General features: G+C 48.2%; 1 protein-coding gene across 1 annotated transcript in view; it reads left to right on the forward strand.

Annotated features, from left to right (window-relative positions):
- Positions 1–11,766, forward strand: part of CPAMD8 (C3 and PZP like, alpha-2-macroglobulin domain containing 8) — a 64,614-nt gene that overhangs the window by 22,360 nt on the left and 30,488 nt on the right. The window contains 5 exon segments of the mRNA XM_011366921.1: positions 1,394–1,564; positions 4,358–4,486; positions 8,722–8,905; positions 10,139–10,311; positions 10,904–11,097. Of these exon segments, the coding sequence (XP_011365223.1) occupies positions 1,394–1,564; positions 4,358–4,486; positions 8,722–8,905; positions 10,139–10,311; positions 10,904–11,097 (851 nt within the window).

The following is an 11,766-nucleotide window of genomic DNA, read 5'->3' on the forward strand; positions in this document are numbered from 1 at the left end:
TGGTGGACATTCGATACTCCAAGGTCACCAGGAAGCAGTTCAAGCCGGGTCTGTCCTATGTGGGGATGGTAAGCATTGGGACTGGTACCCAAGAGGGGCTGTCCAAGGTCACAGGCTCTGCGCTGCCTTCCACCCCAGCTCCTGCTCGAAAGCCACTGTGAAACCACTGCAATAGGATCCCAATTGTAGCTGGGGGAACCAGGCCAGCAGAGCTTGGTGTCACCTCAGAGGGAAGCTGGCCATAACCCTAACCTCTGCCTGCCTCCACTACCCACACTGTGACCTCTCTTGTCACACACAGGATCTTGGTGGTCCTCACACTGTGTCTCCGTCTTGCTCTGCTTTGGGATTTCCCTTCTCTCTTTGTGCCGGGATCTCAGCTACTACTGTTCCAAGCATGCAGACACAGCTCATGTGCCCCTTGATTTTAGGGTCCCAACTGGAGTAGAAGCTAAAGTACAACATGTGTGGTCAAAATGTGTATGAAGAAAGGGCTTAGGGCTGTCGATTAATTGAAAAGGGAGCATTTCATGTACAGCTGAGAAATTATCCACCATCTGCATTAAAGAACAGAGCTATTAATGGGGTTCGCACAGGTTTAACATTCTGTCACTGAATACTCAGTCTAGGGTCCCTCAGGGCCCATTGACCATATTTCTTTTACAATATTCATGTCTTCTGAACCTCTCGTTCTGATCGCCTTTTCTGCCTGCCTGAATGAGTGAGATCTGAAAGTCATGGGGAGCTGTCCATAGCATTGCCCACCCTGTTCCTACCTTGGCATGGCTTGAGGCTCATGGCCAGCCTGTGACTTCTTTGCACCTTGTGACTTCTTTGCCAAGTCCAAGGTCATGAAGGTTTCCTATATTTTCTTCTACGTATTTCATAGTTTTAGCTCTTACATTTAGGTCCGTGATCCATTTTGATTTACTTTTTGTATATAGTGTGAGATGGGGGTTCCCCGTCATTCTTTTGCGTGTGGAGATCTTGTGGTCCCAGCACCATTTGTTGAAGAAACTATACTTTTCCCCACTGAACGGTCTTGGCACCCTTATCAAAGACCAGCTGGCTGTAGATGTGTGGGTTTATTTCTGGAGTCTCAATTCTATCCCATTGGTCTCCATGTCTGTCCTTACATCAATACCACACTGTCTTGATTATTGTAGCTATGTAGTGACTTTTGAAATTGTAATGTGTGAGTGCTCTTTCTTTGTTCCTTTTTCAGGATTGCTTTGGTTGCTTGAGGCCTCTTGCCACATCTTATGAATGTTAGCACCAGCTTGTCTATTTCTGCAAGGAAGCTGGCTGGGGTTCCGGTGGGGTCAGATTGAGTCTATAGGTCAGTTTAGGGAGTGTCATCTAACCACATCAAATCTTTGGTGACCCCTTCCAGGTGGAGCTTTCCTACCCTGACGGCAGCCCGGCAGAAGGTGTGACGGTCCAGATCAGGGCAGAGCTGACACCGAAAGACAACATCTACACCACTGAATCTGTGTCCCGGGGAGGGCTGGTGGGGTTCGAAATCCCCTCCATCCCCATGTCAGCACAGCATGTGTGGCTGGAGGTGGGTGAGTCACCTAGACCCTTGTCATTCAGCCAGCAGGCATGTACTCAGTGGAACTGGGACCTCTCTCTGCCCCGAGGGAGGTCACAGTCTGATGGGGGAATGCAACAGGGGTACAGATAACTCCGCTGTTCTAGGGCAAGGTGGGAGGCTGCTTCTGGGAGGGTGGGACAGTATGTGCAGAGGCCCAGAGGCCCACCATTATAGTGTGGTTGGGTCCTGTAAGTGCCCAGCCAGACTGAGCCACTTCAGGAAGATATGGAGTTGGGAGCCAGTGGGGCTAACTCCCACCTTCCAGGCGTGCTTGGGTTTACTCAGAAGGTAGTGTCAGGGGATAGAGTGATCTGAATTTTGATACTCAACAACAGTTCCAGTGAGGGGTGGCTGGGGGACCACAGGTAGGCAGACAGGAGATGATGATGATGGAGAGGGCACCAAGCCTGGAGCTGCTGAGGTAGAATTGATAGGACTTGGTGTCCCCACTATCAGGGAAAGGAGGAGCAGGAGCAACAGAAACAGATGTCCCAGCTCCCGGCTCTGTGACAGCCCCATGAACACTGGGGTGGTGGGGATGGGGCAGCTGAGAATAAATGTGTAGGTGTGAGCCAAGGACACCTGTGGCCTTTGTGTCCTCTGTGGGTGACACGTCCTTAAAGATTTTTAACCTCCAAAGCCACAAGGTCAGGGTCCCCAGGCCACCCACACTTTTTACCAACTGGCTATAAATGTGAGGGTTCCTGCTGCCCTACGACCATACAATTTCAAGTTTTTAAAAAAATCATCAAAAGACATTCTTTTATTTCCATTAGTCCTTTAGCAATGAACTACCAGCAAAGCCCACAAATGACTCAAATATCAGAGTTAGCCAAATGATTTTCTCCCTCATAGATACTTCTAAAAATTAGCTTTTTCCAAAAATGTCACTTTTATGGAAAGATATTCTATTTCTATTACCAAATACTGCTTGGGAAAAGGTCTTTAATTTTTTTTATAAAGCAAAACCAATTTTACACATCTAATTATTTTTCATTGAAATATAATTGACATACAACATATTGGTTTCTGGTGTATAACAACGATTTAGTATGTGTACATGTTACAAAATGATCACTACGGTAATTCTCGTTAACATCAATCACCACATATAATTTCATAATTTTTTTTCTTGTGATGAGAACTTTTAAGATCTACTCTCTTAGCGACTTTCAAATATACAATACAGTATTGTTAACTCAAGTCATCATGCTGTACATTTCATCCCAAGACTTATTTTATAACCCAAAGTTTGAACCTTTTGCAATTAGTTTTGTCATAGAAATATAATACGAATGAGGCCAAAGTAAAGAGAGAGATGCCTAGGGTGAGAGCTGGGAGGGTGCCGGATTCGAAGTTTCTCATGCTGTCTGCGTGGAGTTGAGACTCATCGCCCTCCTGGCCCATCAGCGTGTGACAAACACACAGAGAACTGCCAGCCAGGGGTGCTCACTCATGCTTCAGTGTCTATGGTTTTTATTAGGGTTTCATTATAGAGGTGCCATTGATTGAACCATGGGCCCCAAGACTGAACTCAATCTCCAGTCACCTCCCCTCCCGGAGATCAGGATGGTGTGTGGCTCAGAGCCCCAACCCTCTAATCACATGGTTGGCCTTTCTGGTGTGGCCATCCCTATCCTGAGTCATCTCATTAGCACGTGTTATCAGGACCCACCATGAAACAAACACACTCTCATCGCTGGGGAAATTAGAGGGTTTTAGAGGCTGCCTCTGAGGAGCTGGGTGGAAGCCTGGCCAACTTCTTTATCCTTTCTTTTTTTAATATATATTTTTTATTTTTCAATTACAGTCGGCATACACTATTATATTAGTTTCAGATGTACAACATAGTGATTAGACATTTACATAACTTACAAAGTGATCACACCAATAAATCTAGTACCCACCTGACACTGTACGTAGCAATTACGATATTATTGACTATATTCCTTATGCTATACCTTATATCCTCTTAATTCTTTTGTATCTACCAACCTCGAGGTGGCTTCTTCTGTGTGTCTTTAGTTGTAGGACTTCTGTTCAGCTAGACTCCAGACAATTTTCAATGATGGTTGTTCTATAGTTTAGTTATAATTTTGATGTGGTCGTGAGAGGAGGCGAGCACAGCGTTTACCTCCTCCGCCATCTTGTTCAGAAGCTCTGCAACTTCTTTATTCTCTATCACACAGAGTTCTTAGGTTCCCTCTTCTGATGTCTCTCTTTTGTTAGCTGCATTCTTTTAGCAGCAATTGAAGGCAACAGGCTCAAACTGTCAAAGGAGCAAAGATAGTATAATTGCCAAGGCCTGGGGTGTGCAGGGGCAGGGCCGTGAGCTCCAGGTGGGTCCAGGTCCAGCCCAGTCACTCCTCCTGACTGCCGCCTCCTGTGTTCACTCCTCAGGCAGATTATATTCTGAGAAGCCAGTGGGGCTGCTGGCAAGCCTGAGGACAGGGAGGTGTACATGTGTGCACACAGAGGGGAGAGGTTTTTATTCCTAAATGTGGCCATGTGGGCCACCTGTTGCTGCCTGAGCCAATCCCCAAGACCCTGTGGCCACTTGGACACTTGCTTCCCACAGAGCTGGGAAGAACAGGCTAGCCACATTGGACCTTATTGTCTAAGAATTGGAGAGGATGTTCCCCAAAGGGAAACTAGAGCCCGAGAGGGTTTTTCTGCAGGGCAGGGCAGAGTAGGCAGAAGCATCCCAAAGACCCCCTTCCCAGATGCCCAGGCCTTGACCAAGTACCCTCTCTTCTTCAGACCAAGGTGACGGCACTCAATGGAAAGCCTGCGGGGACCCAGTACCTGCCCAGCTACCTCTCCCTCAGCAGCTGGTACTCCCCCAGCCAGTGCTACTTGCAGCTGCAGCCGCCCTCCCACCCCCTGCAGGTAAGGCTTTCAGGTAGGACCTTCCTTGGGCAGGACTGGGCCCCGGATAGGGAGTACACATGCCTCCGGGGGACCTGCACATGCCCCAGCAGGGCTAATGGTGACGCTGATGCTGGAGCCCCCATTCCTCCAGCAAGGGGAGTACTCCTCAAAATGAATGCCCATAATTTATTTATGATGGACATTCAGACCGTGGCCCAGGGTTTACCATGATAAACATGACTCTTGCCGTCAGGGCGCCACTGCTCCCAGGCCTGAGACGGGTTCCCCGCTTTCTGGAGGCTTCACTTCTTGTGCAAAGGCAGCGAGAGTTTTTCCACCCAGACACTTCCAGACACACCGAGTGTAAAAATGAAATGAAAGAGCTGGGTCTCACGTTGGTGCTTCCTGAGTCTGTTATTCCGTGATCCCAATTAAGTAAGATGCATGGAGAGGTGTGTGGGGAGGATCTGTGAAAACTGAGCAGAATATTGGAAGCGTTCCCACGAACCCCTGCCCCCTGCACACAGTTTCCCTGATTAGTAGCATTAGTGTGGCACGTCTGTTAACAATGGATGAGCAACATCGGTGCATTATCACGAACTAAAGACTACCGGGTACCTTAGGCTTCTGTCTTGGTGTTGCATATTCTGTGGGTTTGAACAAATGTATAATGAAGTATATCCACTATTACAGTATCATACAGAATGGTTTCACTGCCCTAAAAATCCTCCGTGCTCCACCCATTCATCTCTCCCTCCCTGTAGCCCGTGGCAACCACTGAGCTTTTCACTGTCTTTATACTTTCGCATCTTCCAGAATGTTGTATAGTCAGAGTCATACAGTATGTAGCCTTTTTAGTTTGGCTTCTTTCACTTACCAACTTACATTGAAGTTTCCCCCATGTCTTTTCACGACTCAAAAGCTTTTTTTGTTCTAATGGTGAATAATATTCCATCGTATGGCGTGGGCGAACTGTGGTTTGTGTAGTCCCTTACCTGTTTAGCACTATATAACTAAATGTTTTACAAAGCGCTCCGTTAACCCCCTTAACTAGAGCACCAAAGGCTGACCCTGGCTGCCATGGGTGGTGGCAGGCTTGCCAGCGTTGCTTCTAATGCAAACCGTTCGCCATGGGCTCCCAGGCCCTACCAGCCCCATAAGTTCTGGCAGTTCCGCCCACACCCAAGGCTGCAAGGGGCCCCTGGGATGCAGCTCGGAGGAATCCCGGCATCACGCCTGTCTCCCAGGCTTGGCAGCTCTCTGCAGGAGTTATGAGAATGAGAAACTCATACGAGATTGTGCCCAGCTTGGCTGAACACACCGTTCTTGTTGCAATGCTGTTCAACCAGCAGCATGGTGTGGGGACGCTGCCATTGGCCGCCTTCCTGTGGGGCGGCAAGGAGCCCTGTGTCCCCAGCTGTCAATACTGTTGTTCCCAGTAGGTGAGAACTTGGCTGGGTCACTCAGACTTTCCTCTCAGAGGGACGTCTCCTTCTTGCCTGAATCGGGTCAGCCGGTTCCAGCTTTCCCCCACCCCTAGACCGTCATCAAGGGGCACTGGGGCCAGAGTGTCTGTGCTTGGTTTTCCAGCCTGAGCCCTGTGTCCATGGCCTTTCCCCTTCCTCCGGCACTGAGGCACACGCAGGGAGGAGCTGCTCTGTATACAAGGAATGTCACCTCAATCTTTTGGGTTGGTGTGACGCCACAGGGCTAGTGCAGGTGAAGAGGAGAAAGCTTTGTGCTCTTTCCTTCTTTCTATACAACATTTCAAACAGAGGGTACTTTTGTTTGTCTTTTTATAATGAGGATATTTACAAATTTAGAGAGAACTTTTAATAACATGGAGCCAAGGTTCTAGCTCTTTAGGAAAGATATCCTTACCAGAGGAAAGCCTCACCTTGCGGTTTAAGGCCTCTAATCTACTAATTTTTAATGAGGACAGGCTTGGTGGCTTTAGATCAGGGCTCCATTGTATTATTGTTAAAAAGAGAGTGGCTTTGTATCATGGGACTGAGCCACCAGTCTACATCATTTGAAGGGAGGACAGTACTCTTACCATAAAAGGAGGTCTCCTTTATTTTCTGTAACAATAGACAACTTTGGTCTGTGGGCCATAAACAACCATACGCCTTTCACCCAGATTTATGAATTAACATTTGCCTCTATCCATCCATCCATCCATCCATCCATCCACCCACCCACCCACCCATCTATCCATTTCTCTATACATTTTTTGGCTGTAGCATTTGAAAGTAAGTTACACATAGCATAATACATCCCCCAAATAAGGAAATTTTTCAACACGACCTCAAAGCTATTGTCACATCGAAGAAAATTACATTAATTCAATCATATTTTTTAATTCATAGGCAATATTCAAATTTTCAAAGGTGTCCTCAAGATGTAATATATCTAGTGTGTGTGCACATCCATGTGTATCTGCACAATTGTGCACACACGTGTGTGTGCATATGCATACATGAGCATGTGCACATGCGTGAGTACGCATGCGTGCATTTGTGTGTGCATTTTATTCAGGATCAATTTATACACTGCATTTGGCTCTTCTGTGTTCATAGTCACACTTGATCTGGAACAGTGCCCACACCTTTTCATCACCATGACTTTTGCGAAGAATCCAGGCCTGTGGTTCCTGTATATATATCCTTTATCCAGGTTCCCCTAATGTTTTAACTTTTTAAATGTTGTTTACCTTTCATTTTTGACTCATGAGAGTTCTTTATATATTCTGGACACTGGACTCTTATCAGATATATTGTTTGCAAACATTTTCTCCCATTCCCTAGGTTGTCTTTTCACTTTATGGATAGTGTCCTTTGATGCAACAGTGGTGTTTAATTTGGGTAAATTCCAGTTTATCTTGTTACTTTTTTCCTTTGTTGCTTGTGCTTTGGTGCCCTAGGTAAAAGAAACTATTGCTAAATTCAAGGTCATGTTTTTATCTAAGAGTTTTATAGTTTTCGCTCTTACATTTAAGTTTTTTGAACTGTTTCCAGTTAATTTTTGTATGCGATGTGAGGTAGGGCCCAACTTCAGTCTTTTGCACCATCTGTTGAAAAGACTATCCTTTTCCTATTGAATATTCTTGGCACCCTCATTGAAAATCCCTGGGCTCTAGATGTGTGGGTTTATTTCTGGAAGCTCAGTTCTAGCCTATTTATCTAGCCAGATGTCCTTATGCCATCACCACACTGTCTTTATTACTACAGCTCGGTAGTAGGTCTTGAAATCAGTAAATGTGTGTCTTCCGGCACTCGCTGACATTAGGAAGGGCGAGAGCCTTCAGTTTACCCCTCTGGAAACATGGGGATTATGAGAGGACCCAACTTGTCAGATGCACATTTGATGAGAAGGCCCAGCCCAGTGCAGCACTGGCACCTGCAAAGTGAAGGAGTAGTTCCAACACCACTCTCCCTCCTGACACCAATTGCAGACTTTAGGGATCTCCAAGCCATCCTCAGGTTTTTTAATTTCCAGGGACATTCACAGAATCACTGAAAGCTGTTATACTCACGGTTGCAATATATAATAGTGAAAAACGGATTAAAATCAGCCCTGGAAAGAGATGCACGGGGCAGTGCCAGGAGAGTTCTGAATGTGAGCTTCCGCTTGTCCTCTCCCCACGCAGCCATGGACAGTGTTACTTTTCCAGCAACAATGCGTGACAGCATGCATGGTGTACTGCCAGCGAGGACACTCATCTGAGCGAGCCTCAGCGTCCAGAGTTTTTATTGTGGAGTCGTTCACATAGACATGTTTGATTGGCCTCAGTTCCAGCCCCTCCAGAGATCAGACTGATAGAGTGTGGCCCAAGGCCCCCACTGTAAATCATATCTCATGTGGCCCAAGACCCCAGGTACACAAAGACTTATCAGGCAGGACATTTCAGTGCCTTAGAGATCACTTATTAGAAGCGGGGGGCACATTCCAGACCTCTTTTTGGGCCAAGTTCAGTTCTTCACTACGTGACACCTCACTGAGGCTTCCATACTGTTATCACATTTTGTGTGCACTACAGCCCCATTTATGGAGCAGTAGCTGAGGCTGCCAAGGGGACATGGCTGCAGCCAGGATGGGACACCAGGCAATCTGCCCTGAGGCCAGTACGCTCCCTCCTCAGCCATCCAAACCTCCTGGTGGCCCCAGAGCAGCCGTCTCCTTAGGTGGGCTGTGGCATTGGTGCTGGCCTCTGGGTGCCAGGCAGGGCCCTCTGTGCTACATGTCTCCCACAGGTCGGGGAGGAAGCCCACTTTTCTGTGAAGTCCACATGTCCCTGCAATTTTACCTTGTACTACGAGGTGGCCGCACGAGGCAACATCGTGCTCTCAGGCCAGCAGCCGGCCCACATCACCCAGCAGAGAAGCAGGCGAGCAACCCCAGAGAAACCGATTCGCTTAACACACCTCTCCGAGACAGGTGAGCCAAGCTGTAGGCTGAAAGTTCTGTTCTTTCTTCTGAACCATTGAGACTGGGATGGGTGCCCCAGACAGGAGGAGTGAGCCAGACGCAGCCGAGAGGGAGCCTGCCTCAGGGTGGAGGGCACGTGTCCCAAGCAAGACAGAATTGGGTTCAGGAGGAAGGGCATCCTCACTGCATGTTTTCAGGGGACTAGGGCAGGTCAGTCACTGTAAAGGTCCATACTCTGCCGTGTTGCCATCTGCAAGACCCCTCTCTAACTTTGTCCAGGCTGTTCCCCCACCTAGGATTCCTCCTCCCTCTCCTTGACTCTGTGTGCTCCTCATGAGACCCACCTCCTCCCCTTGGTCTTCCCCAGCTCCCTTCTTTTCACAGCCCTTCTGTCTAAAGCAGCATCTTCAAAGTGGGGACTATGGACGCTTGAGGGCAGGTCATCCCCTGGTGGGGTGTCTCATGCACTGTAGTGTGTGGAACAGCATCTTTGGTCTCCACCCACTAGATGCCTACAACAACCCATCCACACACAGTGTGAAACCTAAAAAGTCTTTGGACATCTCACTGGGTGAGAATCCCTGAGAGAGATGGATAGATGGGTAGATAGATAGAATCATAGATGGATGGACGGATGGCTGGATGGATGGACATAGATAAATGGATGGATGAATGGACAGACAGATGAACAGATTGACTCATAGATTCATAGATAGATTTATAGATAGACGGATTGACTCATGGATTCATTCATAGGTGGGTGAGTGGATGGGTGGGTGGATGGATAGATGAATTGACTCGTGGAAAATAGATACATAGATTCATAGATAGATTTATAGATAGACGGGAAGACAGACAGGGTCTCTCTCATACTAAGTCACTTTCTTGCCTTCGGCCCTAGTGATGTTTAGGGACAGATCATTCTCTGCGGTGGGGGCTGCCCTGTGCACTGCAGAGTGTTGATCACCTTCTGGCCCCCACCCGCTAGATGCCAGTAGCACCCCCTGAATGGGCATTGTGCGCCTATGGGCATTGTGGGCATTGTGCGCCTACGTGCTCCAGGGCTTCCCTTCCCTTTTAGGTGAAATGGAAGGGGTGTGAGTGTCTGTGGAGCACTTGCCCTGGGTCAGCACCTCCTCACACTGTGCCCCATGTCACCCCAGGACAGCCTGGGGCTTTAGTGGTTCCACTGTGGGATGTTGGATTCTCACGCCTCTCTCTCCCACCTTTGACTTGTCTTAGAGCCCCCTCCAGCCCCAGCAGCCGAGGTCAATGTGTGCGTGACCTCTCTCCAGCTGGCTGTAACCCCCAGCATGGCCCCTGTTGGCCGCCTGCTGGTCTTCTATGTCAGGGAGAATGGAGAAGGGGTCGCTGACAGCCTCCAGTTCACTGTGGAGACCTTCTTTGAAAATCAGGTAGAACGCTGGGACCCCAACTGGGGGAGAGAGGAGGGATGGGCAAGCACCATCCAGGGCTGGGGTCCCCAGGGTGTTGACACCGGGATAGGCTGTGCACAGCTGCCTCTCAGACTTCATGTGTTGTCATAGGCAGAACTTCTAAGCAATAATTGGAATATAAGTTTCATCTTAACTGGAGCATCTCCAAAAGTCACAGAGACGGAGATTGCATTCATCACACACAGGGAAAAGTGGTCAGCTGTTCTCTGTCCCCGCTGGCCTCCAGACCTAAGGGACACTGCTCACGTCCCCAGCAGTGGGCTCAGCCTCCTGCACCCTCTCCCTGCACCCTTTAAAACTGGCTGCAACACGCCCTCGGCCAGCGCCTGTCTCCCCACCCCACCCCACCCCACCTGTCCTCTGCACAGAATATCTCAGTTCCACCAGCCTAGTTCCTGTCACTCTGCCTCCCACTCTTGTCCTCACCTGGGTGACAAGGTCAGGGTCCCATCTGGGCTGGTGATGACCGACTCTCCTTGGCAGGTGGGTGGATAAGTGGTTTGGGAGGGCACGGCCAAGCTCCTGACTGCTCTGCTGTGTTTGGGTCCAGGTTTCACTGACGTATTCAGCGAATGAGACACAACCCGGGGAGGCTGTTGACCTGAGGGTCAGGGCTGCGAGGGGCAGCTGTGTGTGTGTTGCTGTAGTTGATAAGAGCGTCTACCTGTTGAGGTCTGGGTTTCGTCTGACTCCTGTTCAGGTGAGCGGGGCCCTTGAGTGCCAGGTTTTAGCACCTCCATGGGGGTCTCTCACTTTCCAATAAATGAAGAGCCCCGTGTGAATCCAGATTCTCTCTCTCCATTGGGTTCATTTCTTAGTGAACCTCCTTTTTGTCGCTGCTTTGGTGCAGTTGAAAGATCTTGGAATCAGATTCATTAGACCCTTGCAACGTGACTTTGTCCAGGTCCCACTTCTCCGGCCCCAGTCTGTCCATCTTTAAAATGGGCTAACACTATTGCTAATGTAAAAATAAAAGGCCTTTTAAAGGGAGAGGCAACAAGCATTTATTTGAGATCAATAAGAATAGCTATCCGGGATGCACTGATTCAGGCAGAAGCCCAAATAGTGTTTTGATTAGGAGACAAAGGCAAAGGGTATTTATGAGAAAGGGAAGGTGAACGATTACCTTAATAGAAGAAGGCATTTCTACTGGTGCAGGTAACATAACATAGTGATGCTAACTAAACAATTAAAAAATTTTTTCAGTCTAGTAGTCATTAGTCTGGTAGTCATAATAACTGCTTTCTTGCTGTCTTTGCAAACAGTTCCTTGGAGCATAATGTTGTTTTAGGCCCAGTGTAAAGGTTATTTTGCCCCGTTTTAACATTCCAAAGGTTTGAGGCATAGGTCATGCAAGGCAACTAGTTCCTCTGGCATGGCAGCTCTAGCTCCATTATAAAGTGTTCATATTAT

Source organism: Pteropus vampyrus, unplaced genomic scaffold (assembly GCF_000151845.1).
Source record: "Pteropus vampyrus isolate Shadow unplaced genomic scaffold, Pvam_2.0 Scaffold126, whole genome shotgun sequence".
Classification (NCBI taxonomy): domain Eukaryota; kingdom Metazoa; phylum Chordata; class Mammalia; order Chiroptera; family Pteropodidae; genus Pteropus; species Pteropus vampyrus.